The sequence below is a fragment of the Momordica charantia genome (genome assembly GCF_013281855.1).
Source record: "Momordica charantia cultivar OHB3-1 chromosome 4 unlocalized genomic scaffold, Mcharantia_2.0 BLBB01000004.1, whole genome shotgun sequence".
In the NCBI taxonomy this organism is placed as follows: domain Eukaryota; kingdom Viridiplantae; phylum Streptophyta; class Magnoliopsida; order Cucurbitales; family Cucurbitaceae; genus Momordica; species Momordica charantia.
This window is the reverse complement of record NW_028275162.1, coordinates 1,172,428-1,196,332: the sequence shown is the minus strand read 5'-3', so window position 1 is coordinate 1,196,332 and position 23,905 is coordinate 1,172,428. Positions and strand designations below refer to the sequence as shown.

Genomic DNA, 23,905 nt, shown 5'->3' with positions numbered 1-23,905 from the left:
AGCGCTCATGGCGATTGGATTGCTGGTCACCAGAGGAATACGATTTTATTTCCTCTCCTTCCCTTCAGATACCAATAACTTTTTCAGGTCAGTACGACAAATTAGCTTAGGTTTTGAAATGAACTTCTACTTCGGGAAAGATTTTTGGTGGGAGCATCGTATTGAGATTTGGAGCTTTGTTCGTCGGTAATAAATGATGAAAAATAATCTGGCGAATGCCAATCTTATTCTCTTGATGTGATTTGGATCATGCACCAAAAACGTCAACACAGCAGATTTAAACCATGAAAAGTGGGATGGGATTCAATGTTGAGAATTTGGATGAACGAGAAAACAAAATTTCTTCATTTTTAATCAGCCTGGTATTCCTATGGATGCATTAATATACACTTGTTGAAATGTATTTGTGAACTTTACCTATCTGTCATGTACACTGTTTTTTCAAAATTTCTTCGGACAACAGTGAGTGAAGGAGCTCCTGCAACCTGCCAGCACCAGGGCCTGGCAAGAACACCGAATCGTTCCCACGCACCGAGCACGGGTCAGCCCCGCCTTCTGAGCTTCCAGAACACCATGCCCCTGGCGAAAATCTGCTTGTTCGGCCAAGTAGCTCTTTGTCTATCTTGTCCAAGACTGGATCGTCCTTGGCGAACTTCCTAGCAAATGGGGCATTGCTGTTGACCATTTTGCTGAAGTCCTTCATTGTCAAAGAGAGCGGATGCTGCTTTGGAGGATTGTCCCAAGCAATGTAATGGAGGTCATGGCTTACTGCCGTGTGACGAAATTCTTCGTTGTTGCAGATTACTGTGTGAAAATAGCCCTCTGGAGATGAGAGAAAATTTGTGTAATACATGAGGATGGTTCGAGGGAGGTTATCCCATCCCCATATGCAATACTCGACGAATGATCGTGTCAGCATTACCCATGCCGAACCTGCAAACAGTAACGATGCACAAATTTTAACATAGAAGTATATGTTTGAACAAACTTTCCATTCAAATCATAAGAATATGACATGTTTTTTTTTTTTTTTATTATTTCCATAGGATGAAGCCTCACAAAAGACACTGGATTCTCACAGGTATCTCAAAGGACTTCACACAAAGCTACTTTAGATGAGAACGATCCAAAATACTCGTCCAAACAAACATCTAAAGCTCCTTCCTTCAGGAAGTATGAACAAGACGACTTTCATTAGCAAATGGTCATTCATGAGTGGAAGTTCATGTTCAAATGATTCTAAGGAGCCAAGTTTCATTTAGTGATACGACATAACTAGTTAGTTCAACTGAAGTTTTTGATATTACCTTTTCAACCGAACAAAGAATCACTATACTAAAATACAGAGAAAGAAAATCCTTGTTAAAAGACATCAGATAACAATTGCATCAACATTCAGATTAGTACACGAAAAAATCGAGTACATACTGACCAGTAAACAACTTGAAGGATGTTGGAAGCGAGCGTCGTTGAGTTGTCCAAGCAAGTTCTGATTTTTTTGATAAGTAAAGACCTGGATCAATGATGATCGGTTTTGCTCTGTGACTCCTGAAATGATGAATAGATAATGGATATCATAACACGAAAAATACTTATGATTACCAGATCAAAATAAAACTTCCAGTACACTAACTATTACTTACAATTTCCACCCAGCGATCTGCGAATGCTCAATGAAATTGAAATTTCTAGTCAAGTTGGAGAACACATGAAGCAAATCTGCACAGTTGAAGACAATTTAATCCATGGAAATATGTTCAGTAGGGACTGGACAAGATGAACTTATTACAGAACTAGTGACTAACCATCTTGTGTCATCAATGGGTAATCCGAAGCACTAAGGTTTATAAACCAGTCCCAATCCCGACTCTCCCTCAACAAAATCGCAATCGCTTGAAGCGTGCAAGCAATCATTGTGGGGCCTTTATAAGTAACCAAATTGGACTGAGCCATTACACGCACATTCTCTACCTCATTGAATGTTGAATCAGCCTTCACCAGATTCGTGAGCTCCAATCTTTCACGGGGCGGAGCCTCGAGATCCATGTGCAGAACATATTGATTTCTAGGGTGGTATACAGCCTGCAAGGTCCTCATCATTCTGCGACTATCGCCCTTGGTACCTGAAATTAGATAGGCCAATCTTGGAGGTTCCCTCTTCAGAACACCACTCGATTCTTCCAATGAACTTCTCAGTTCGGGCTCGATGAAATACCCGCTCGAATCCTCCTCTTTTACATACGATATAGCATCAAATGGCAGTTGCTCTTCACTCTGTGAAGGAGTGAACATCCCAAAAGCAGCTGTTAGAATCAGGGTAACTGAAATGAGCAGACTGGCGAAGAATGGGACAATCCATTTTCTATCACTGAACATCCTTCCTGAATGAGAATTTATGTTCTTCCTCATCCATGGCGGATTTAAAAAGCCACCCACATTCCCTTTACGCCCAATCATTACCGACAATGATCTTAACCACAATTTGATTTACGATTCTGCAGAAACCTCCAATTCTGCTATTAAGACGACGGACACCAGATCAGTCAGAGCACTCACTAGCTTTATGTAAGAACAAGAAGAGAGAATGAAAATCATTCGAAGTAAACACTAATGTTGCTCAGAAACAACCAGAATAAAGACAGAATTGAAACCCATTTCATAAAAACCCAGAAGAAGAAAACGGCAACCAAGTAACTGCAACTAAGTCGAAACCTCCAATTAATCAAAAACACATAACAGCCAGATTTCCCGAACGCAATAACATCAACAACGGCGCATCTTCTAGGCAGAGGCAGATCTAAATCAATTGAAGTAAACTACAGAGCGAGAGAGAGGGAAACGCTCGAAATGAAAGCTTCATAGAGTTCAGAAGTTGAGAGACAAAAGAAACCCAATAAAAGGGAAGCAGAAAAGGGAAAAGAAAGGGAATCCTTACTGGGAATTCAGGGAATCAATCAGAAGCGGGCAAAAAGAAAGAGGGAAGAACTGGAAAGCAAAGGAAATTTGGGTTGCTGGGTCAGGAACAAAAGGTAAAGGTAGGGCAAGAAATAGAGATGGTGGAGGAGAGGGAGAAGGAGCTGACCGTACAGAAATGGCCGATTTGAGCGGATTTGGTTTGCTTCAAATGTTGGCAAAAAAATGAAATAAAATATAGAATAAAGAACACGGCTTAATCGATCTGTTGAATTAAAGAGAAGGGCATTTTGATTTTTCTGCTGACAATATTCATGATATTACTTGTTTCATCTCCTTTGTACTCCCCCACGCCGCACTTAAGCGCGTTTAGTTCACCACCAGAATGAGTTTAATATATCTTTCAGATTAGGCATTCTTTTTAATATTTTTAATACAAGTTTTTCAAATTACGGATTTAATGTGTAATTTTGACATTGCCATAATCACACCTCAAACTCACTCCCATTTCACTTGGCAGAAATTCTTCAAGTGGTTTTTTTATTTTGTCAAAAATTATTAGAAAATTAGTTTTAAAATAGTTATTGTTTTAAGATTTAAATTTGTGTTTCTACTCAACCTTATTTTTACCTTAACTTTTGGGAAAAAAATTTCCTTTAAAAAATATTTGTCTTTCCTCTCTAACTCTATTTATGTATAATTCCGGTAGTTCTCTCTAAAATTATTCTAATATCTCTATAAATTTTTTGTCCCATCTCTTTCTTTTGCTAAAATTACTCGTTCTAAAATCATTCTCAAACACCTCTAAATATATTTTATTTTTCAATTGGTCAACTACTTTAAAATTACTTGTTAATTTCTTCTAAAATATTCTTAAATCAATATGTTTCTTTTAAATGTTATTTATTTATTTATACTTATTGTATTAGATTATTTGTATTTATTGTTTTTTTTTATATCTTCTATTCATTGTTGTTAATTGTTGATAAAATATGTTTGATTGTATTTTTAAAAAAATATTTTAAAATTTTTCTAAATATATTTATTGGATTAAATTATTTATATTTATTGCTGTTAATTGTTGATAGAATAAAAATAAATACCAAGTATTTAAGCACAAATATGCACGTATGAATTTTTTATCCTACGTTAGAAATAATTTGAAGAACTCAAACTTATTATTATTTTATATAATTTTTCCATTTGTGGAATGCGGCGTGGCAGTGCCAATACTTTTTTTGTATTTGAGGAAACTGAAATATTAAAGTCAGACTCCACCACGCGCTCGCATCGCGTGGAAATTGATTTTTTATTATTATTTATTTTTTGGCAAAAGGAAATTGAATTTTGTAGGTCTCACAAAAGTTATATATTTATACGACACCGAAAGGTTCAGGTGGACTGGAAAACACCAACATTAATTGAAGGATTTTTATTTTTCCCTTTTTCTTTATTTGTTTTCAGCTTTAATAGAAATTTAGATGGGTGTCGGTTGCAGTTTGAGCTCCTAAAATATTTTTTTTATATAATATAAAATTAAATATTTAACAAAAGTATACTCTCATTATCAATTAATTTTGAAATAAAAATCCAAAAAGCTTTCAATCCGAAGTTGGAATTCGACAAAGTTGATGAGCTAATATACATGGACTACTTTTTTTATTGTCAATTAATTTTGAAATGAAATGGAATCTCACAAATATTAATATATAATTCATTCAAATTATTCAAATTTCAATATTCACTGCAACCCACCCTAAGTAACAATATTTTTCTTGGATTATTATGATGATGGTAGAAAATTGAAAAATGTTAAACTTCGGTTTTAAAGAGCCTTGAGGCCCAAAGTCCAATAAAAAAATAGTTGGGCTTTGGCCTGTTTTAGAGTGAGTAAATCTCGAGAGAATTGTGAAAGAGTAAGGCACTGAAACTGTAAGTTTGAGATAAGAATTATAGACTTATATTAGTATTGTAGATGGACAGTTGAATAATAAATTTGTAGGGCAGAAAAACGAGATGTATTAGTCAAAAAATATGGGCAAAATTATTACAAGGAGTTAGGCACCGCCCAATTTGGATATATGGAATGATGGCAAGATTAGAAACAATATTTAAATTTTGCAACCAATTTTGACATTAATATCTATAATACTAATAATAAGCCATGATTGGAAGCTATTTTCTACTTTGTATTTGGACTATCGCGGATCAAATTTAGTAAGTTCAATACAACCTCGAAATCATCAACGGTGAAGAGAAGTTTCACAGAAGTGAACTTGTCCTGTGAAGAAGCTCGAAATAAAGCAAATCTTCGGGAATTCAACGGCTCATGAAATTATAAGGTGGCTTGTGGTTCTAATTGAAATTTGGGAAGGAATTTTTCCTTTTCGAATTAGTACTTTAATCTCTCCTAATATTAGTTTAATTATCGCTTATCGTGTTTATTTTATCTTTATTAAGCTCTGGTATAACTCAATAATTGCTTTCAAACCTTTGTTTTATTTTTGCTGTTAATATTTTATTTTTAGTGATTATTTGTTTTCGTTTATGCATATTCCTATTTCTCTTTATTATTATTTTTGTCTAAATCTTTCTATTTATGCAATCAACATCGTTCACACTCTATTTATACCAAATAGTGTAACTCCCCTTTGTAAGAAAGCCTTTTAAAATAACTTCTTAATTATCAAGAAAAAATCTACCCTAATAATCAGACTCTACCACCGCAATAAAATATATTAATTTAAAATAGTTCATATTAGTTGATTTTAGCATTGCATCTTCTTTTGTTGTATGGTACACAAATGTAACTTATATGATTAAAAAAAGTGACATTATTTGTGAATAGTGCATCTTTGAATTGCTTTTTATGTGTGCTTTTGGTCATTTAAGGCAAATATAATTTTGGTGCATAGTGCTAAAGAGAAAAGTCATAGCAAATTCCAAAAGCCCATATAAAAGGAGGGGAATCAATATCCATCACCAATAATTATCTTAACCATGGGCAAAATAATAGTGCAATTGAATGGCATCAACCAACAAAAGTGGTCTCTAATGTGTTATATAGTATTTATTTGTATAATATTATATCAAATTATCTATTAAAAAAGAACAATAAAGTTTTTTTTTTTAAGGAAAGAACAATAGAATCTATCACACCTGAAATAAAATTTAAATAGTCTACTTAGTGCATTAGATTTAATTTTATTTGTACAACTTTCATCAAGATATTTTGAAATAATCTCTTGTCACTGTGCCAACATTCTAATAATTAAATTTATTATCCATATTTTACCATCTATATCTATTAAAATTAATAATTTAAGAACAATCCAACTTAATCCCATGTGGAGTGGCATTAAAGTTCCCTTAAAAGTTATTCTTTAAGGAACCAATGAAGGACTCGATGTTTTCAATTATTATGTTTTGATAATTAAATTTTTATTAATATGTCTATCATTTTTTTAGTTTACAAGAAATCAAACCATTGACATAAGCGTGAACCATAAATGTATGTCCTTATCTATAGAATTATGCTCGCTGACATAAATAGATGGTTAAAAATGCAGCCAAAATCTCATATCAACAAAGAAATAAAAATATTTATGATATATTAACATGGACAATCATCATAAAGTTCGTTTCTAGTAAAACTTATATCTAAAATCGACAATATCATGTTTTTATGAAAAATACGGAGATAATGGATTGTCCTTATTATAGATATGATACACTACAAAAATAACCCATAGTTTAATTAGTCGAAGATATTAGTTATCGAGAAGTTTGAATTTACTGTCCTTTAAAAAAAAGAAATTGATGGACGAAATACTCCTTTAAAACTCATGTTTTAATGAAATGAGGTTGACATAGAAATAAATTCGAATCCTTTGGTCATCTACTCTAAGAATAAATTATATGTGTTTTCCAACACCAAATGTTATAGGATCACATAGCTGTCACATGAGATTAATCGAGGGGTGAATGAGTGGATCCGAACACTAATAAATATAAAAAGAAATAATAATATTAAAATATAAAGGGGTTGACATTTTTTGAAAAATCAAAACTCAGAAGGCAGGAACGTCGGTCACCTCACATCCCAGTGGGTGCGATTTTTCCTTTCTCCCTCACGAACCAAAGATGAAAAACAAAGCCATCAACCTCAACCAAAACCAAGGCTTCTTCATTCTCTCTCTCCTCTCTCTCTCATGTCATATCATATCATGCAAGAATTCCAAACCCTAACCCCCTTCGCCACACGTCATTGGCTTCCCGCTTCCCCTTCCCTTATACCCCATCTCTCATTCCTTCATTCTTTCAATCTCCTCCTCTTTTTTTTCTTCTTCCCTTGAAAACCCCACCTATCTGTGCCAATAATCCATGTTTTTTACTTGATTACTTTTGGGTCTTTATTCATTTTCCTCGATTTCTCCCCCCTCCCGCTTCTGGGTTCAATCCAGTTTTCTGATTTACAGAGTAAATCACCCAAATGGCTAGTGGGGTTCATGAAACTGGGTTGGTATTGTTCTCTAGCGAGGAGCTGAGTGAAATGAGTGGGGTTAAGTGCGGTGGAGATTTTGTGGAGGTAACTTGTGGCTGTACCAGTCATAGATATGGCGATTCTGTTGGGAGGCTAAGGATTTTTGTTAATGGTGAACTTGAAATCACCTGCGAATGCACTCCTGGTTGTCATGAAGGTTTTTTGTTTTTTGTTTTTTCTCCTTCCCCTTTCTATTTACTCGATCTTTGTGGGATTCTTGTGATGGGGGATTCAAAATACTACCTCGTTCTGAATATTGGATTTTGCATGCTTTAGCTTTAGTGGGTCTGTACTTGTATTTGACTTTTCGTGGATTTTTAAATGTAAGCTTTGACGTGAATGGGCGTCACTTTTTGTGATCCCTTCACATTCGTTGGGGTTGCGGATAGGGTTAGGAGATGAGAACTGGTACTACGGATGGAAAGTTTAGTTTTGCAAGTGTGTTCCTTATCTTTTTGGTGCACAGTTTAAGTGTTTGTTGTTATGTCTGAGTGAGCCAACAATTTTTTTTTGGTGATGGAGCACACGAAAATACGCGTCTTCTTCTATACTAATCTTCAAACAGTGGTGGGCTTTTTAGAATCTTATGAGTAAAACATGTTTTTCTTACAACGAAGATTTTATAGCTTTAAGTAGTATTTAAATGGAATATGAATGTGGCTTGAAGTGTTCTACAAGGTTCTGTTTCTCTTTTTTCTTTTTATTTTTTGTTGGGCAGATCAATTAGAACATCACACCCCAATGCTAAGTTTCTCTTTTGGTTATTCCATGGCTTGTTTTATTTTTTGATATTTCACTGAGTTAACTTCACCTTTTCACCTTGGCTTGACTCACTGATGTGTGCCACCCAAGAAATGAAAGCGTTATTCTCGTTAATGACTTTGTATATCTAGTCAACTAGGACCTAAACAGGCTAACACTCGAGGAAAGTGCTAGAATTAATAGTTTATATCTGAGTTTGAGTGTAGATACAAATATAGAACACAAAACAATAAGCCTGTCAAGATCCCGACTTCTCAGGTCAGTTTTTTTGTGTAATTTTTTTGATTTGCTAGTTGTTAATCTTCATATGAATTGAAGGATGGATCAGCTTAGTGAAAGAGAGTAACTTTTGCTCCATTATTTATGCGTCTTTTAGGTAGTTACTATTGTTGTAAGTACCTAGCATTTGTTTTTTACTCTATCAAGATTGCTCTTCTAATTTGATTGCCCTTCTTTATGGGGGCTGTGAAAAGTTCATTATACTCGATATTACTCTCGTTTTTTTTCAATTATTCCTAACTTGAGTTATAACCAACAACTAGACAAGTTGACTCCTGCTGCATTCGAGAAGCATTCCGGAAGAGAAACTGCTAGAAAATGGAAGAACAATGTATGGGTCATAGTTGATGGAGATAAGGTTCCATTGTACAAGACTGTTCTCCTCAAGTACTATAACCAGGCGCTAAAAAGCACCAATGGATCTGGTAGATCCCAAAATGGACGAGTCTGTCACCGTGATGAGTTTGTTCGATGCAGTAGATGCAACAAGGAACGTAGGTTTCGGCTTAGGACAAAAGAGGAATGCCAAATACACCACGATGCTCTGGCAGATAGTAATTGGACTTGTGCTGATCTACCATATGACAAGTACGTATTCACTTTAAGATTGCATTACCCTCACACGAGTAAGTCTCGGAGTTGATCTTAGTTTTAACGACAAAGACATCAGCAGATTATGTACCTTAAGTTTGATAACTACGTATTACTCCCTTTTGTTTTGCAGAATAATGTGTGGTGACGATGAAGAGCGAGCAAGTCGGAGAGTTTATAGGGGATGCAGCCGTTCGCCAACATGCAAGGGCTGCACTTCCTGTGTCTGCTTCGGCTGTGATATCTGTCGCTTTTCGGATTGCAGTTGCCAAACATGCACTGACTTCACAAGGAACGTGAAAACTTGATTCTGCAGAACAATCCTTCTGCCCTGATTATTCCCATTTCATTTCTTTGTATGATGCTCATCCCATACAATATTTTAACGACAAACATGTTGAACAAAAGAAATTAGATTAAATTTAACCTTGTCTGTCTTTGCCGACCTTTAAAGCACTTTTAGATTCAGTAGTTTTATGCCTTCTGGACTCTGGAGGCATGCTCTAGCAGGAAGCTGATAAGTTTACATGGTATTAACAAACGAATTCCTGAGTCTGTTTTGCGCTATCAAATCCTGTATCCTGCATACGACGAGGAGCAGTACGTTTCATCTTAATGCCATGGTTTTTTACCAGAAAATAGTTCAATCAAACAAGTCGACGACACTGCAATATGTCGATCTCTCAACTTGTGAAAAAGAGAAGGATATTAAAACGACAGAGGACACCTCCTTTACAGAAAAACAGACCATGATTTGCATGTACAAAGCCACAATCGCTCTCAGATTCAAGTTGCATAACAGAGGTGGGGGAAAATTGAATGCAGTGGTTGGATTGGGAGGCAAAATTGCCTGTGCCAGAGACCGTCATTCATCATAATAAATGAATTCCAGCTGCTTAGAAATGGAAATGGAAAATGGTAGCTGTGGCGTTGGTGTTTTGGGAATAGGAATGTCCTTTATGGATAGAAAGCTTTTATGTCACCCTTTTCTATAGTTCCCATTATAAATTATGTTGTGGGGCAAGAGTTTGTTTGACATTCCATGAAGTGATTGACTTGATAATGAGCAGACAAATTGACATGTTTTCTAACAAATATCTTTTCTTACGTTTTGTTTATATTATATATTATGTGAATTCTAAGAGCTTTACGAAAACATCCTTAAATGCTCTCTCTCAAGTTCAAATTCCATTAATATGGTCGGCCAAATTAAACCAAGTTCTCAAAGGAAAAGGTAGAACATGGCATTGATTTCTTAATTCCTGTATCGTGATCATGAAGGAAGATATAACAGTTCCAGCACAGAGGAATTGGGTCAGTAAAAAAGTGATCTTTTGGAGTAAAAAATTCAATACCTCAACGGCTCAACCCACCAAAAATTTACCAAATAAATGGGAAAAAAAAAGCTGCATTCTACCATTATTACATTTCATTTTTTGGTCGGAGAAGTTCTGTTTTCTGTGTCCGACAGAACTTTCAACATTCATTGAATGGTCTATTTTTCCTTCTTCCCTTTTCAGCTCAAAATCCATTGTCCCACCCAAAAATTGTATTGAATATTATTCTCTTTCAGCAATGGCTCAAAGAAGTAGATCATGAAAAAAAAAAAAAAGGAATATGAACAGCATTGAAATTGACCAAGAAAATTTTACATGGATCACAACATATCTCAACATGGTTGTTACAAAACACGTCAAAAGATTGAAGAATTCACGCCAATATATGGGCAGAGAATTTTCATGTTCTACTTCTACGTACGACGACCGTTGAGATTAATTAGCGGAAACCCAGAAAAAAAAAAAAAGAAAAATTAGAACATATTAATTAGGCTATGTTTGGGATGACAATCAACGGTAGGATCTGATGACAGCGCCGCAAAAGGTGCAGATAATGGCCCTCCAAGACCTCCAATAAAACGGGACGTAACAGAATCTGGTGGCGGTCTTCATGTCGGCGACGCTGGCCCCGCCGCCGCACCGGGAACAAAATCCGGCGGCCGGTTTGCTCCGCCGCACCTGACGGGTCTGATCGACGAGAAAACAAAAGCAAACCATGAGGAGTTGTGAGAGTATTGAAGTTACAGAGAGAGAGAGAGAGAGAGTTTGGAGTTTGGAGTTTGAAGTATATGATTGGCGTTAAAGGTGGAGCCTTTATATAAAGATTTTGAACCTCACCCACTGGCAATGGTCAACAAAATGGTTGTGCCAAAAAAATATGTTTAATTAAGTTTCATTATGGCCTTAGATGATTTAAAAATTTTCAATTTAACCATATAATTTTGATTGAATGTTGCAATTTTAATTTGTTGTCCAGTCAAATTTTCACAATTCAGTCAATATGGACATAGTTAAGCAATGATTAATATCAACTTTGAAGTGGAAAGTTTAATTCTCCTGTTTCCAAATTGTTGTATTAAATCTTCAAAATCCATAATAAAAGAGAAAAAGAATAAATAATTTCCTATTAGACATGGGCAGGAATTCACTACTAATTTTTTACATATATTTTTTAAAAAAGTAATACAATTTCTCTTCTCTCTTATGTTAAAAATTAATATCAAAAAAGAAAAAAAAAACTAGTAGAACGAGGTTAAAAATATTTATACGGCAATAAATTTATGTTTTATATTTGGAAGAGAAATTAAAACTTTTAGAGCATAGAGGACTAAAATAAAATTAAACCTTTCTTCAAAGAAAAAAAGTGAAACTAAACTTTAAAAGAAACAAGTGTGAAAAGACGGAATTGTACAGGGAAGTTAGTTAAGTCACACGAATTGAGATTGGGAAGGATGGGTGATGGGAGTGGGCATTAATTGGAGGAGGCGTGTCATGTTAGGAATTAGAATACAGTTGAAGGGTAAATGTTGGAATTCGAAATAAAATCGTGGCCGTACATCTGGAATACATTTAAATGGCTATTAATTAATCATGGATGAGCCGCTGCGCAGGTGCACTGCATGTGGGTGGCGGCTTCTCATTGGTCAATATTTATAGTATGGGCATTCCCACAACTTGTACTCCTCAAAATTTTCACGCTATTTTGTACTATTACGTAAAATTTTAATATTTATATTTTATTTAATGATCTCAACATAACTCAGCATGTCTAAAGGCCGAGAGTTTAAATCCAAATAACACAAATATTTTAATGTTATTAAAAGGAAGAAGAATTAAATAGAGAGATATATATATATATATATATATATATAAGTATAATTAAAACAATTTTTAAGTACATGACTAAATACAAATGTTATGGTGACAAAAAATTGCTCCACCAAATCACACAATATAAGAAGGTTTTAATTAATGTGTAATTTGTGGGGATAGGTGTGTAAAAAGTAAGGCCTAGGGATATTTAATAGATATTGATAATATGTATGGGCATATATAAGCTAATCTCTTAAAGAATGTTGAAATAATTTGAAAAATAAACAAAATTAGCAAATGTTATAAACAATGGTTAGATAAAAGGTATGAAATTAGTTGGGAAGGAAAAGAAAACGGAACATTTGACATTGTAGAAATATAAAATATTGAGAAAGTCAAAGCACAATCAATTTGTAGAAACGTGTCTCCACTAAAAACCATTAGATTTTCAACCAAAATTAATGGAACTTAAAATTTCAAACAGCCCAATTAATCATTTTTCTTCATTTTCAAAACCCTCCACCGCTCTCATCTTTTTCATCTCTCATGTCGTCATCATCCACCAACCTTCCATTTATACAAAAATTATCTTGAATTTTTTCTTTTAGTTCTTCTTTTTTTTTTTTCTTTTAAATTTCAAAACGATTTGAATTTAGCTTATGTTTCTTTTTTATTAAGTTTCATAAGCGATACTTTTGGTTATTGATATTTAGATTTAGTTTTTATTTGGTCCATAAGTTGAGTTCACCATTGACATGACAATTAATTTATAGAGGAAACAAAAGATTCTTCGTCTACAGCACAACATGTTCAGTTCTTTGATCCATTCCGTGGCGCGAAATCCATCATTGGCTAAACAATCATTTGGTTATGCCATTTTGGACTTTGCTCTAACCGAAGCTATTGCATCCCTTTAGTGGAACCTGTTTCAGATCCGTCTTTGAAGATCTTGGAAATCCTATACAAGGTTAGGGGGCTGAAAAGCTGTTGTTTGCTGTCTACTTCGCGAGTCTTCACAGTCCCGTTCTAAGCTAATAAATGCTGCATAAGAGAGTGGAGGTCGGGCCCTGCCCATCGTGACAACGAGCCCTCCCCTTTCTGACTGGGCTGACTCTCAGGGTCAATCTCCTCCGGAGCATGCTGGACAACCACTCATTCGTCCTGACCAAATAGTCGAATCTATCTCTCAGCGATTCTTTTCTCCACTAATAACCCCTTCTTAACTAGTCCGCCCTATTGATTTTGTAAGATCAGCTAATGCAAAGGAGTTAATTTGGTCCAAAGTTGTCGGAACGAATCGTTTACTTTATCGAAAAAGCTTTATTAGGGGGTCTTGATTGGCCCCCTATGACTATTGACTTCTTTTGGAATATCTTCGATAGGATTGAGAGAGGCAAAAATCAATATTATTACATGTCAATATATTATCTACCTGTTATTCTTTTGTTAAGTTAACTCGACTCAAATTGAAGCCTCATAGATCAACAACATCACTTTTGAAAATTCATAATCCAAAAAAAAAATTAAATTAAAACTTTATAAACCAAAAATGTCACTTTTCAAATTTGAAGGTCGAAGTAAAAATAAAATCCAAACTTTTTATAAGGACAAAAGAAAAATCAATTTAAAAATATTTTGGATGAAATTGAAACAAAATCTAAGCATTATATTTTGCAATTCAAGATCATTTTCATGAATGTGGTCATTCTTGATAGGATAGGAACAATTTATGTCGTAGGAATGGACTAGCAATGGGCAGACTGTTGGAGGGGACAATCGGTGCTAGTGACGGTTGAGGGAGACAAATTCCTTATCTACTAAGTTTTTTTTTTTTTAATATTTCTTATCTGATAAACTTTTTTAAATCACAAGTTGGGTCTTAAACTTTTATAATTGTATTTAATAGGTCTTTATATATTTTAAAAAGTTTATAATAAGTTACTAAACTTTCAAAGTTTTATTGAATAGGTTATTGAATTTTTACTATCCCAACTAAACTAGTTAACATATTATACATTTATTTTAAATGTTTAAAACAAATTGATGAACTTTCAATTTTGTGTCTAGTAGATCTCAAACCATTAAAAAGTATAAAATCGATCCTGAATTTTAATTTTATGTCAAATAGATTCATGTTGTTAAGTGTTTTAGGAAAAAAATGGACAATTGCAAATATGACAAAAATATTTAGTAAAATAAGCAAAATAGCAACCACATCTAGTTTTTTCAAATATAGTATTTTTTTCAACAAAAAACGGAGGTCCAATTTTACCTATCTCAACATAACTGACTAGTGATATATGTCTGATATACCATTGATATAATAAGGATATACAATTGATTTATTATCATATAACTATGATATCTACTGAACTTCTAATTTGGATTACTACTTATATACGTATGACAACCATTGATTTACCATGCTGATACAACATTTATAAATCTATTATATATACTTGATATGTCTCTAATTTACCATTGATATACAAATGATATACTATTGATATAACTATGATTTCTATTGATATAACTTCTTATATATGATTTACCACTAATATAATACTGATATATATTTGATATATACTTAATATGCTTCTAATTTATTATTGATATACCTCTTATGTAACCATGATATCTACTAATATAACTATGATACATGTGTGTTGATATAATACTATTATATCCACTATTTTTTTTATATGAAAACGATAGTGCAAAAAAATTTGAAATATAAAACTATTGTATAAAATATTTATGTGGATCATGCACGTCAAGAGTACATCGGATGTATATCGAAAGTATATCAGAGCTACATCAAATGTACTATATTAGATATAGATTGAATATATATCAGATACATATATACATTGGATATATATCAGATACAAATATACATTAGATGTATATCAGAATCAGATATCATAGAGGTAAAATCGGAATAATAAAATTTTCGAAAATAAAAATTCAAAAATTTTGTTATATTTGAAATTTTGAAAAGTTGGTGACATTTTTTGAAATACATAAATTATTTTTGTTACCACTTTAAAAGAGGCAGGGCCTATTAAATATAACTTTAAAATTTAAAATTTTAAGATCCTTTTCATCACAGTAGTAAAAAAAGTTCAAGGAATAAATTTATAATTTTACTATTTTCTTGATGTATTTATCCTATATGATAAGTTTTATTTAATAGATCAACGTACAATCAGCATGTCGTCAAAGCGATATAGCTTAATGATGATTGACATATATCTCAAATTAAGAGTTGGTATGTTCGATCCCTCATCCCGGAAGGGGAAAAGAATACAATCAACATGTCACGTAATTCTAAAGGTTGACGAAGTAAATTTGTAATTAAAAAAAATAATAAATAAATAAATATAATTATATATGTTACCAAAAAAAAAACCCACAAAAAAATATGGTAAAGCTGCGCTAAAGGTTTCACTTGACCTCAAAATTCTTGGTCAAAATTTATGGTCTCGCGAGTGACGCAATCGATTTTTGTCATGGCTTCGTTGAAGAGTGTGAGGTAAGATTACTGCAATGGCATCTCGAACCGCAAGCAACTGCTAAAAGCCGCTAAAATTTTCAAATCACAGCCTCTCCTCTTCGTCTAATGAGACTCTTCTTCAAACGCCATTGCAGTAGTTTTACGTTTCACAATCTCAAAAATTTTACTTACGCATCGACAAAAGGGTCTCAAGTTCTCCAACATTGCAGGTCAGGCCTGCTCCATGATGCCCTACACATCCTAAACTCCGTTGATTTGTTCGATACCGCCACCAACAAACCAATTCTCTATGCTTCCCTCTTACAAACCTGCATCAAGGTTGCTTCCTTCAGCCATGGCCGTCAAATTCATGCCCATGTGGTTAAATCTGGCCTCGAGACCGACAGGTTTGTCGGAAATAGCTTACTTTCCCTTTACTTTAAATTGGGTTCAGATTATCTGCTGACTCGAAGAGTGTTCGATGGCCTTTTTGTCAAGGATGTGGTGTCGTGGACGTCAATGATTACGGGCTATGTTCGAGAAGGTAAACCTGGAAATGCGATTGAGTTGTTTTGGGATATGTTGGATTTGGGGATCGAGCCGAATGGTTTTACTATATCGGCTGTGATCAAGGCATGCTCTGAGATTGGGAATTTGGTGCTTGGTCGGTGCTTTCACGGGCTAGTTCTTAGGCATGGTTTTGATTCAAATCATGTCATTGTGAGTTCTTTGATTGATATGTACGGGAGGAACTGTGCGTCAAACGATGCACGCCAACTGTTCGATGAATTGCTTGAACCAGATGCAATATGTTGGACCTCGGTCATTTCAGCGTTTACAAGGAATGATTTGTATGAGGAAGCATTGGGTTTCTTTTATTCGATGCAAAGGACTTATAGATTGTCTCCTGATGGGTTTACATTTGGAACTGTATTGACTGCCTGTGGTAATTTAGGGAGGTTGAGGCAGGGTGAAGAGGTCCATGCTAAGGTGATTGCACATGGGCTTGGTGGGAATGTGGTTGTTGAGAGCAGTCTAGTAGATATGTATGGAAAATGTGGAGCCGTTGATAAGTCCCAACTCGTATTCGATAGGATGTCGAGAAGGAATTCGGTTTCATGGTCTGCATTGCTTGGAGTGTATTGCCAAAATGGTGACTTTGAAATGGTTATAAATCTTTTCAGGGAAATGGAGGAGGTTGACCTCTATAGTTTTGGAACGGTTATTCGCGCGTGTGCCGGGTTAGCAGCTGTGACTCAAGGGAAGGAGGTTCACTGTCAGTATGTGAGAAAGGGTGGATGGCGAGATGTCATTGTAGAATCAGCTCTAGTCGACTTATACGCGAAATGTGGTTGTATTGATTTTGCATATAGAATCTTTGAGCAGATGCCATCAAAGAATTTGATAACATGGAATTCGATGATTCGTGGGTTTGCTCAAAATGGACAAGGTGGGATCGCTCTTCAAATATTTGAAGAGATGATTAAGGAAGGGATCAAGCCCGATTATATCAGTTTTATTGGTGTCCTTTTTGCCTGTAGTCACACAGGATTGGTTGATCAAGGGCGACATTATTTTGCTCTAATGACAGAGCAATATGGAATTAAACCAGGAATTGAGCATTATAATTGTATGGTTGATCTTCTAGGCCGTACTGGGCTGCTAGAAGAAGCTGAAAATTTGATAGAAAATGCAGATTGTAGAAATGATTCGTCTCTTTGGCAGGTTCTTTTAGGAGCTTGCACTACCTGTACAAACTCTGCTACTGCAGAACGCATAGCCAAGAAGATGATGGAGCTAGAGCCTCGACACCATTTAAGTTATGTTCTCTTGGCTAATGTGTATAGAGCAGTAGGCCGATGGGATGACGCGTTAAAGATTAGAAAGTTGATGAAAAACAGACAGGTGAAGAAGATGCCTGGCCAGAGCTGGATTTAGAGTGCCAAAACGTCATATCAAACCCTAATTCAAGGCTGCCGATGGCATGGCATCGAGTGTCAGGTCAGCTGTTAACTTTTTTGCTCTTTCAAGATGAAGAACAACAGCACTAAAGAGCCTAAGAACGTGTCGAGAATCTGCCACTCTGGTCGAAAAGGTTATTAAGACGCAATTGATGGATTATAGAGAGCAAATTTGTGAATTTTCCGTGGAGATAATCAGTTACACTTTCAGTCAATTAGACTAGAGAGGGAGATATAAGTACTTGCCGGAATGGACATCAAGAAATTGAATTTTTTTTATTTTGATTTTTTTTTTCTTTCCTCTGGAAAAGCTAACCTGTTTATTTGTTACATGTGTTTCTTATACATTTTTACAACGGTCTATTTATATAATAATAAAATGTTGGGAAATTGTATTGTTTTTTCTATCCATTAATCGTCCAGATGTCTATTTTACCTAATCTGGCTGTAAAATGATGTCTCAAAAGCTCATTTCCATTTTTACTGCTTTAAAATGAGTAGTGAGAGTTTAAGTGTAAATGAACCTGTTGGTAGATACCAGTGAGACAGCAATGGTTTGATTTTCCGTACGTTTTTAGTTGTAATATAATGTACTTCCTTTGTTCACGTTATGACGGTCCACGTTATGATGATTGGACCCTGTATCTTTCGTAAATAAAGCTGATGTGACCGACAAGAAAGTAGTACTAGAAATTTTTTCATCTTCGATCCCAAACTAACAGCAAACAGCATTAATAACATCCACTTGCCATGGCATGGATGGACACAAAAATATCAGTACAGCAGAATGATTATGTGAACGGATCTACATGAGAGTAAGCAGGGAGGGATCAACAAGAATTCAGGCTGTTGAAAATATTTGTGGTATTTGCTACTAAATTTTCGCTGGTTTTTGGTTAAGACAACACTTAATCAATTAATAAGGAAGTAACACTATAAGAAACCTCACTATATGAGAACTGTTGATGTAAAAGATGGTGACTAAAATGATGGATTTTCCTCGAACTTACACACTCTTTTCAGGTGGGGGATGGTGATGATCTTTGAGTCTTGTCAGCAGGTAAAAACAAGTTTGAATGTTCATTTCAAAAAGCTGCCCTCAGGGTTCCCATGGCGGCTTCACGTTTCATTTCTGCAGCCTTACCGCTGCCACGGAAGTACATGTACACTTGCTGAAAATTGGATCCATGAAGTTTTTCAGTGACGATCAGAAAGAAATGAAGGAACAGAAAGATGTTAAATTTCTTTATGAGATACAGACCTGGATAACCCATATGCTGATTAATGATTCAATGCAGAAGAATGCAAAACCAATGAAATAGAATATCTGTGACAAGTGTCATTAGAAGAAATCTTCAAAACGAAGTCGGTATACGAACTGAAAGTAAAATTACTAAGCTCATACAAATAACAGATGGACTGGCGTGTGGCAGAATGGCATTTCAAAACATACACAGTGGACATGAAAATGCAAGTAGGACTTACCCCAACCAAAGCATTACTACTCAACAAGTCTATCGCAGGTAAGACCCCTCTGTAAAGAATATCAAAAACTATCAACTTCTCTTAAGAAAATTAATAGAAAATATTGGTTATTCAACAGGAATTTAACCCTCTATTTTCATATTGAGGACATCAAAACTTACGTAAGAGATTTCCCCTTGAATATAATGGGAGGAGCAACTGCAGAAAAGATGCAGAAGGCGATATGAATCTGGAAGAAGAAATTTGTAAGCTTAGGTAAAAAACAAAACATCTTCAAGGCTGGAAAAGTAACTGGAATGCGAAGTTGTGTGGTTACCGAGTAAACAAGGAAAAACCACCCAAACTTCAGAGCACTATCAGTCCTGTATATGTTAATAATCTAACTTGTCATAAGTGTCGCCATAATGGATAAGCCAACCAAATCAATATACAAATCACTGAAATGCAAGAGCCAAATAGCTAAAGCTCACACATAAGTTATGAATCAGTTTGCCAGATCAGTAACACGAGAACTTGTGTTTGTATCTTATATGAAAAATCTCCATACTGAAGACATTATTTATTATGTAATGGCATCTTGAAGGTTTATTAGCATGAATGGTTCACAGATATAATGAATTAAAAAAAAACCATTGAATTGTCAACATGCTTGTTTCAGGACTTCTGTTGACCTTGAATCAAATGAGGCAAAAATAAGTTTAAAGACTGAGTTTCTCTCCCCCAAGAGCTTAATCCTATTGGGAATCGTTTGCTTCTTGGTGATCATCAGATTCTTAAGTCTATCTCACCCTGGAATCGGGGTGGCTTCCCCCATCTTGCCGAGTTTCTTCCATTGCAATGCAGTGGGTCTATGCCACCTCTTGTGTAGTTTTTTTAGGGTTTAAAAAAAAAAAAACTACTAAAAAAGCAACCTGTGATAGTCATAATAATTAAAAGAAGCCGTAAACTGCCACATCTTTTGATCAGTGACACTAGTGGTAAAGTGATGTTGGGAAACCATCTATAACTATTTTTCGAACTACAGGAACCAAACCATGGTGTTCAAATGTGAGACACAAATCGATCTACTTATCAAACTAAAGGGACTGAAAGTACACTTTTACTCAGATGAATTAATTAAATACTACCGTTCATCAACTAACTAATAGAGTTCTCATGACTTTGGACTAACAAATGTCCCTTCCCTTCTCTCCAAGATAAGCAACATGCTTTCTGGCCTACATTAGTACTTAAAATATGTTCCTATCAGTTATCAATAGTATAGGTTCCTGTAGCTTCCTTGACTCATATGGACAATATTAACGTCTCCAATGAACAAATCCCAGAAAGTACAATTAACAGTTGAGGTTGGGATTTGGGGAATTCTTCTTTCATGGTGGAGAAAGAAAAGATGTAGTTCCATAAAGTTGTACCTTGTAGCCCGATAGAGAGGACGATACCAGCCAACATATGCTCCAGGAACACCAGATATGAAGTAGATAATAGCAAGAAACCATATTGTTGGACCTATACAAAGAACAACTATTAGTAACAGATCATGTAAGACAACATAATTAAAAGGACAACGGCATATATAGAAGGGAGATCAACTTACCTTCACCTTTGATCCAAGCAGTCGTAACTGCCACAAAGTTCCACGAAAGGCACACAACCAAACCTGGACAACAAATAAATTTAATACAATGAAGTACACCAAACCATCAAAACTGATTCACACGGAACATACATATAAAACAGAAGGAAATTGCATAAGATTAAGCAGCAAAATCACATTATATAGAAAAGTTATTCACTCGTGGAAAGATGAAAAGTGCTATCCATTTGAAATTTCCCATCTCCCTTTTTGTCCTTTTTTCTTTTTCTTAGGTGTATGGTGGGGAGGTGAGGGGTGCTGCAGGATCATGTGGAATAGGGGCAGAATGATAAAGCTCAGCACATGCCTTTCAGTTTCATCAACAAGGTCCACAACATGAGCGTATTCCTATTCATTAATAATTCGTCATAAAAAGGCTTCCTTCACCCACCAATTTAAAAAATCGATAAATCAACACTGTTTAAACAGCACTAATAATTTTGCTTCCATTACATAATTGCTAGACATACTGTCCAGTTAAGGGACTTCAGAACACATTTTGAGGAATTCAAGTCTAATGGTAGTTGTAAGGATCATAACGCAAGTTGTGAATTAAGGTTAGTCACTAAAATTTGATAACAACAAAAAATCTTGGAATTAGTAAGCACTCTCATTCAGATGATAGACTTCGATGGCCCAGTACTCACATGTCAAACAGAAACCTCAAATATAATATCCTAGATGCCACACTCTGAAACTGACAGAATAAATGCATCCATGTGAAGAATTGAGAAGTAAACATTCAGATATAATAACCAGTATAAATAGAGCCATAATATTGGGAAATGGTTTGATCAATAACATGACATAGGTGCTCACCTTCATCATGATTAAAGTTTATTTTCTATTTAACTTTCAACTTTTAACATGACTATCATATGGAGTTGGCCAAACTAGCATGGTAAGCAAGCAACATGTGCACTTCCAAACAAGCATATAGCTTTCATGACAGGGCATCACGTCCACTCACCCAACAATGTTGTGAAGGCAACATACTGAATGTTTTGTAGATGGATCGGTATTTCATTTGCAATATCATGATGGATAAGGGGGAAAAATGGTGGCCAATTTTTCTCCTCTATAACAATTCCAGCTGCCAAAATTAATTGCAAATCTTTCGGTTAGAAAAGGAAGAATTATGATTCGCTTGTGTTTTTAATGCACAAAAAATTTTATATATACCTCGTGCAATGGCATCTTCCCTCCGTTTCAATTCCTGAGCATCAATAAAGGACAAAATCATTTATAAAGAAATCTTTCTTTAAAGCACGACCAGCTCAGTCATATTAGCCTTACAACAATGAAATGCCAATCTGGAAATTTAGAATAAGAGTTCAAACAATTTATTACTGGTATGAGAAAATTAAGAGTACATTCTTCAAACAAATGTTTGAATGAGAAAGAATGGCCAATAATTATTTCATTTCAATTGTGGACTGATAATTATCATTCAATAAGTAGCCAATTACGACACACCCACAATTGAAATGCACTTGACATAAAATATAACCTTTTGGAGTATGACTTTATGATGCATATACTACGTGCTGAAGGAGTTACCTGTTCCCTCTTCTTCAGTTCAGCTTCTTTAGCTTGAAGCTCCTTCTCCTTAGCTCTCAAATCCTAAAAATACAGAGGAAAAGTAAAGAAAGTGATACCATTTCCCCTGAGGAAAGGAATCATTTTAAATAATGAAATCCACCTTTGAATTATCAAGAGGAATGTCAATTGTTGCACCACGATCATAAGTTTCAGGGGGAAGAGGTGAGAGCCTCGAGTTTGCAGGTGGAACACTTCCAGCTCCAGGATTCTAGATACAAGGCAAACAGTAAAATGTGGAGGAAGAATAACATCAGTTGTGAAATCATGCAAAAATTACTCCAAATTTCTGGAGAACGAACAAACTAGGTAACATTGAATTTGCTGCAAAGGCAAACGTTTCGAAAGAACTTTGATAATGATCATAGAACTCAAACTGAAACTCTCCTTTAAAAAGAGGGCCAAGCACATATTTATTATTATAAATCATGAACAGACCATGATTATTCAATAAACTAAAAAAGATAACAACATTCTCTCAGTCATATCGAGCTCTCTTGAATTCCATTCCCAGAAAACGGTCACAGGAAGTTATGAAACCCAAAAATTTCACAATAACCACATTAGCGTCTGATCAGAAGAAAATAGCGCACATGCACTAAAAGATGGAAACTCTCAAACGAAGGAAGGCTAGGCGAAAATGAACCAACAAAGCGCAGGAGTTGAATTTTTTTATCATCTATAAACGACCGGAGGTGAATGACCGGTTGCAGATCTGCCAGTCCAATGTACCAAAGGGGATACCATAAATACAAAAATGAAAATATTCATCACGTATATCGCCAAAATGCAGATAACCATAAATTGGAAACTCCAATCTGTGACCAGAATGTTAGAAAGCACAGAAGTTGAGGCAGAGAACTTACAGAAAAGGGATTGACGTCTTCGTCGAAAGGATTGGAATCGTATCGACTCATTAGGAAGATCTAAATGCGTGGTGTGAAGCGAAAAAGAAACTAAATAAGAAATGGGTTGAAATCAGAGCCCTCTTACAGAAATGTGGATTGAGGAAGAAGGCAACGGAGAATGAATGAATCTGCCAAAATCCCTTTTTCTTCCTTTTGGTTTGTTTGGAATTTTGGTTTTTGGGTTTCGTTGTGGTTTGTTTTCGTTTGTTATCCCAACAAAAACCGAAGCGAAAAATGTTGGCGCGTCAAAAAGTTTATGTTATTGTACATCCTTTTAAAGCCTAATCTCAGTGATTAGCCATTTAGTGGGTCCCACAACGAAAAATGTCCCTATATTGTTGATTTCTGTATTTCGCCCCCATTAAAATATAATTAATATTCTTAGAAAATCCTTTTTAAAGTCTCTTGAAGTATCTATCATTTTTTATTGAAATATTTTTTCTATTTTAGTATTTTATCTTCTTTTTTTAAACAAAATTTTAAGACGAGATTAACGTTGAGGTTATCCAGCCTTGATATAACTACTAATTTTTCTAAAATCTATTTACTGTACTGCAATTTTTATATTACTTCCATTTCATTCATT

General features: G+C 34.9%; 5 protein-coding genes across 7 annotated transcripts; 2 read left to right on the top strand and 3 right to left on the bottom strand.

Annotated features, from left to right (window-relative positions):
- Positions 1-322: 322 nt before the first annotated feature.
- On the bottom strand, positions 323-3,177 carry LOC111016785 (beta-glucuronosyltransferase GlcAT14B). 3 transcript variants are annotated; one of them, XM_022292301.2, is made up of 5 exons: positions 2,936-3,177; positions 1,806-2,516; positions 1,644-1,719; positions 1,433-1,548; positions 323-933 (listed from the first exon to the last, which is right to left on the bottom strand). In XM_022292301.2, the coding sequence occupies exons 2-5, from the start codon at positions 2,455-2,457 to the stop codon at positions 425-427; spliced, it is 1,353 nt and encodes a 450-aa protein (XP_022147993.1). In that variant the 5' UTR covers positions 2,458-2,516; positions 2,936-3,177; the 3' UTR covers positions 323-424. The 3 variants fall into 3 exon arrangements, with proteins under 3 accessions (XP_022147993.1, XP_022147994.1, XP_022147992.1); XM_022292302.2 differs by having other exon boundaries at positions 1,806-2,513; XM_022292300.2 differs by having other exon boundaries at positions 1,806-3,177.
- A 3,836-nt stretch (positions 3,178-7,013) lies between these two features.
- Positions 7,014-9,517, top strand: LOC111016806 (protein ULTRAPETALA 1). The gene is made up of 3 exons (XM_022292327.2): positions 7,014-7,613; positions 8,761-9,085; positions 9,222-9,517. The coding sequence occupies exons 1-3, from the start codon at positions 7,406-7,408 to the stop codon at positions 9,394-9,396; spliced, it is 708 nt and encodes a 235-aa protein (XP_022148019.1). The 5' UTR covers positions 7,014-7,405; the 3' UTR covers positions 9,397-9,517.
- A 1,172-nt stretch (positions 9,518-10,689) lies between these two features.
- On the bottom strand, positions 10,690-11,222 carry LOC148211623 (uncharacterized). Its single transcript, XM_088123173.1, has one exon. It carries the CDS (start codon positions 11,140-11,142, stop codon positions 10,936-10,938), a length of 207 nt encoding a protein of 68 aa, XP_087979299.1. The 5' UTR covers positions 11,143-11,222; the 3' UTR covers positions 10,690-10,935.
- Positions 11,223-15,686: 4,464 nt separating this feature from the next.
- On the top strand, positions 15,687-18,105 carry LOC111016671 (Pentatricopeptide repeat (PPR-like) superfamily protein). The gene has a single exon (XM_022292135.2). The coding sequence runs from the start codon at positions 15,860-15,862 to the stop codon at positions 17,669-17,671; it is 1,812 nt and encodes a 603-aa protein (XP_022147827.1). The 5' UTR covers positions 15,687-15,859; the 3' UTR covers positions 17,672-18,105.
- Positions 18,106-18,541: 436 nt separating this feature from the next.
- Positions 18,542-23,574, bottom strand: LOC111016773 (secretory carrier-associated membrane protein 1). The gene is made up of 12 exons (XM_022292287.2): positions 23,278-23,574; positions 22,515-22,622; positions 22,373-22,435; positions 21,995-22,028; positions 21,783-21,905; positions 20,774-20,836; positions 20,592-20,685; positions 19,496-19,541; positions 19,341-19,408; positions 19,180-19,228; positions 18,956-19,021; positions 18,542-18,866 (listed from the first exon to the last, which is right to left on the bottom strand). Exons 1-12 carry the CDS (start codon positions 23,326-23,328, stop codon positions 18,780-18,782), a joined length of 852 nt encoding a protein of 283 aa, XP_022147979.1. The 5' UTR covers positions 23,329-23,574; the 3' UTR covers positions 18,542-18,779.
- Between the last annotated feature and the right edge of the window lie 331 nt (positions 23,575-23,905).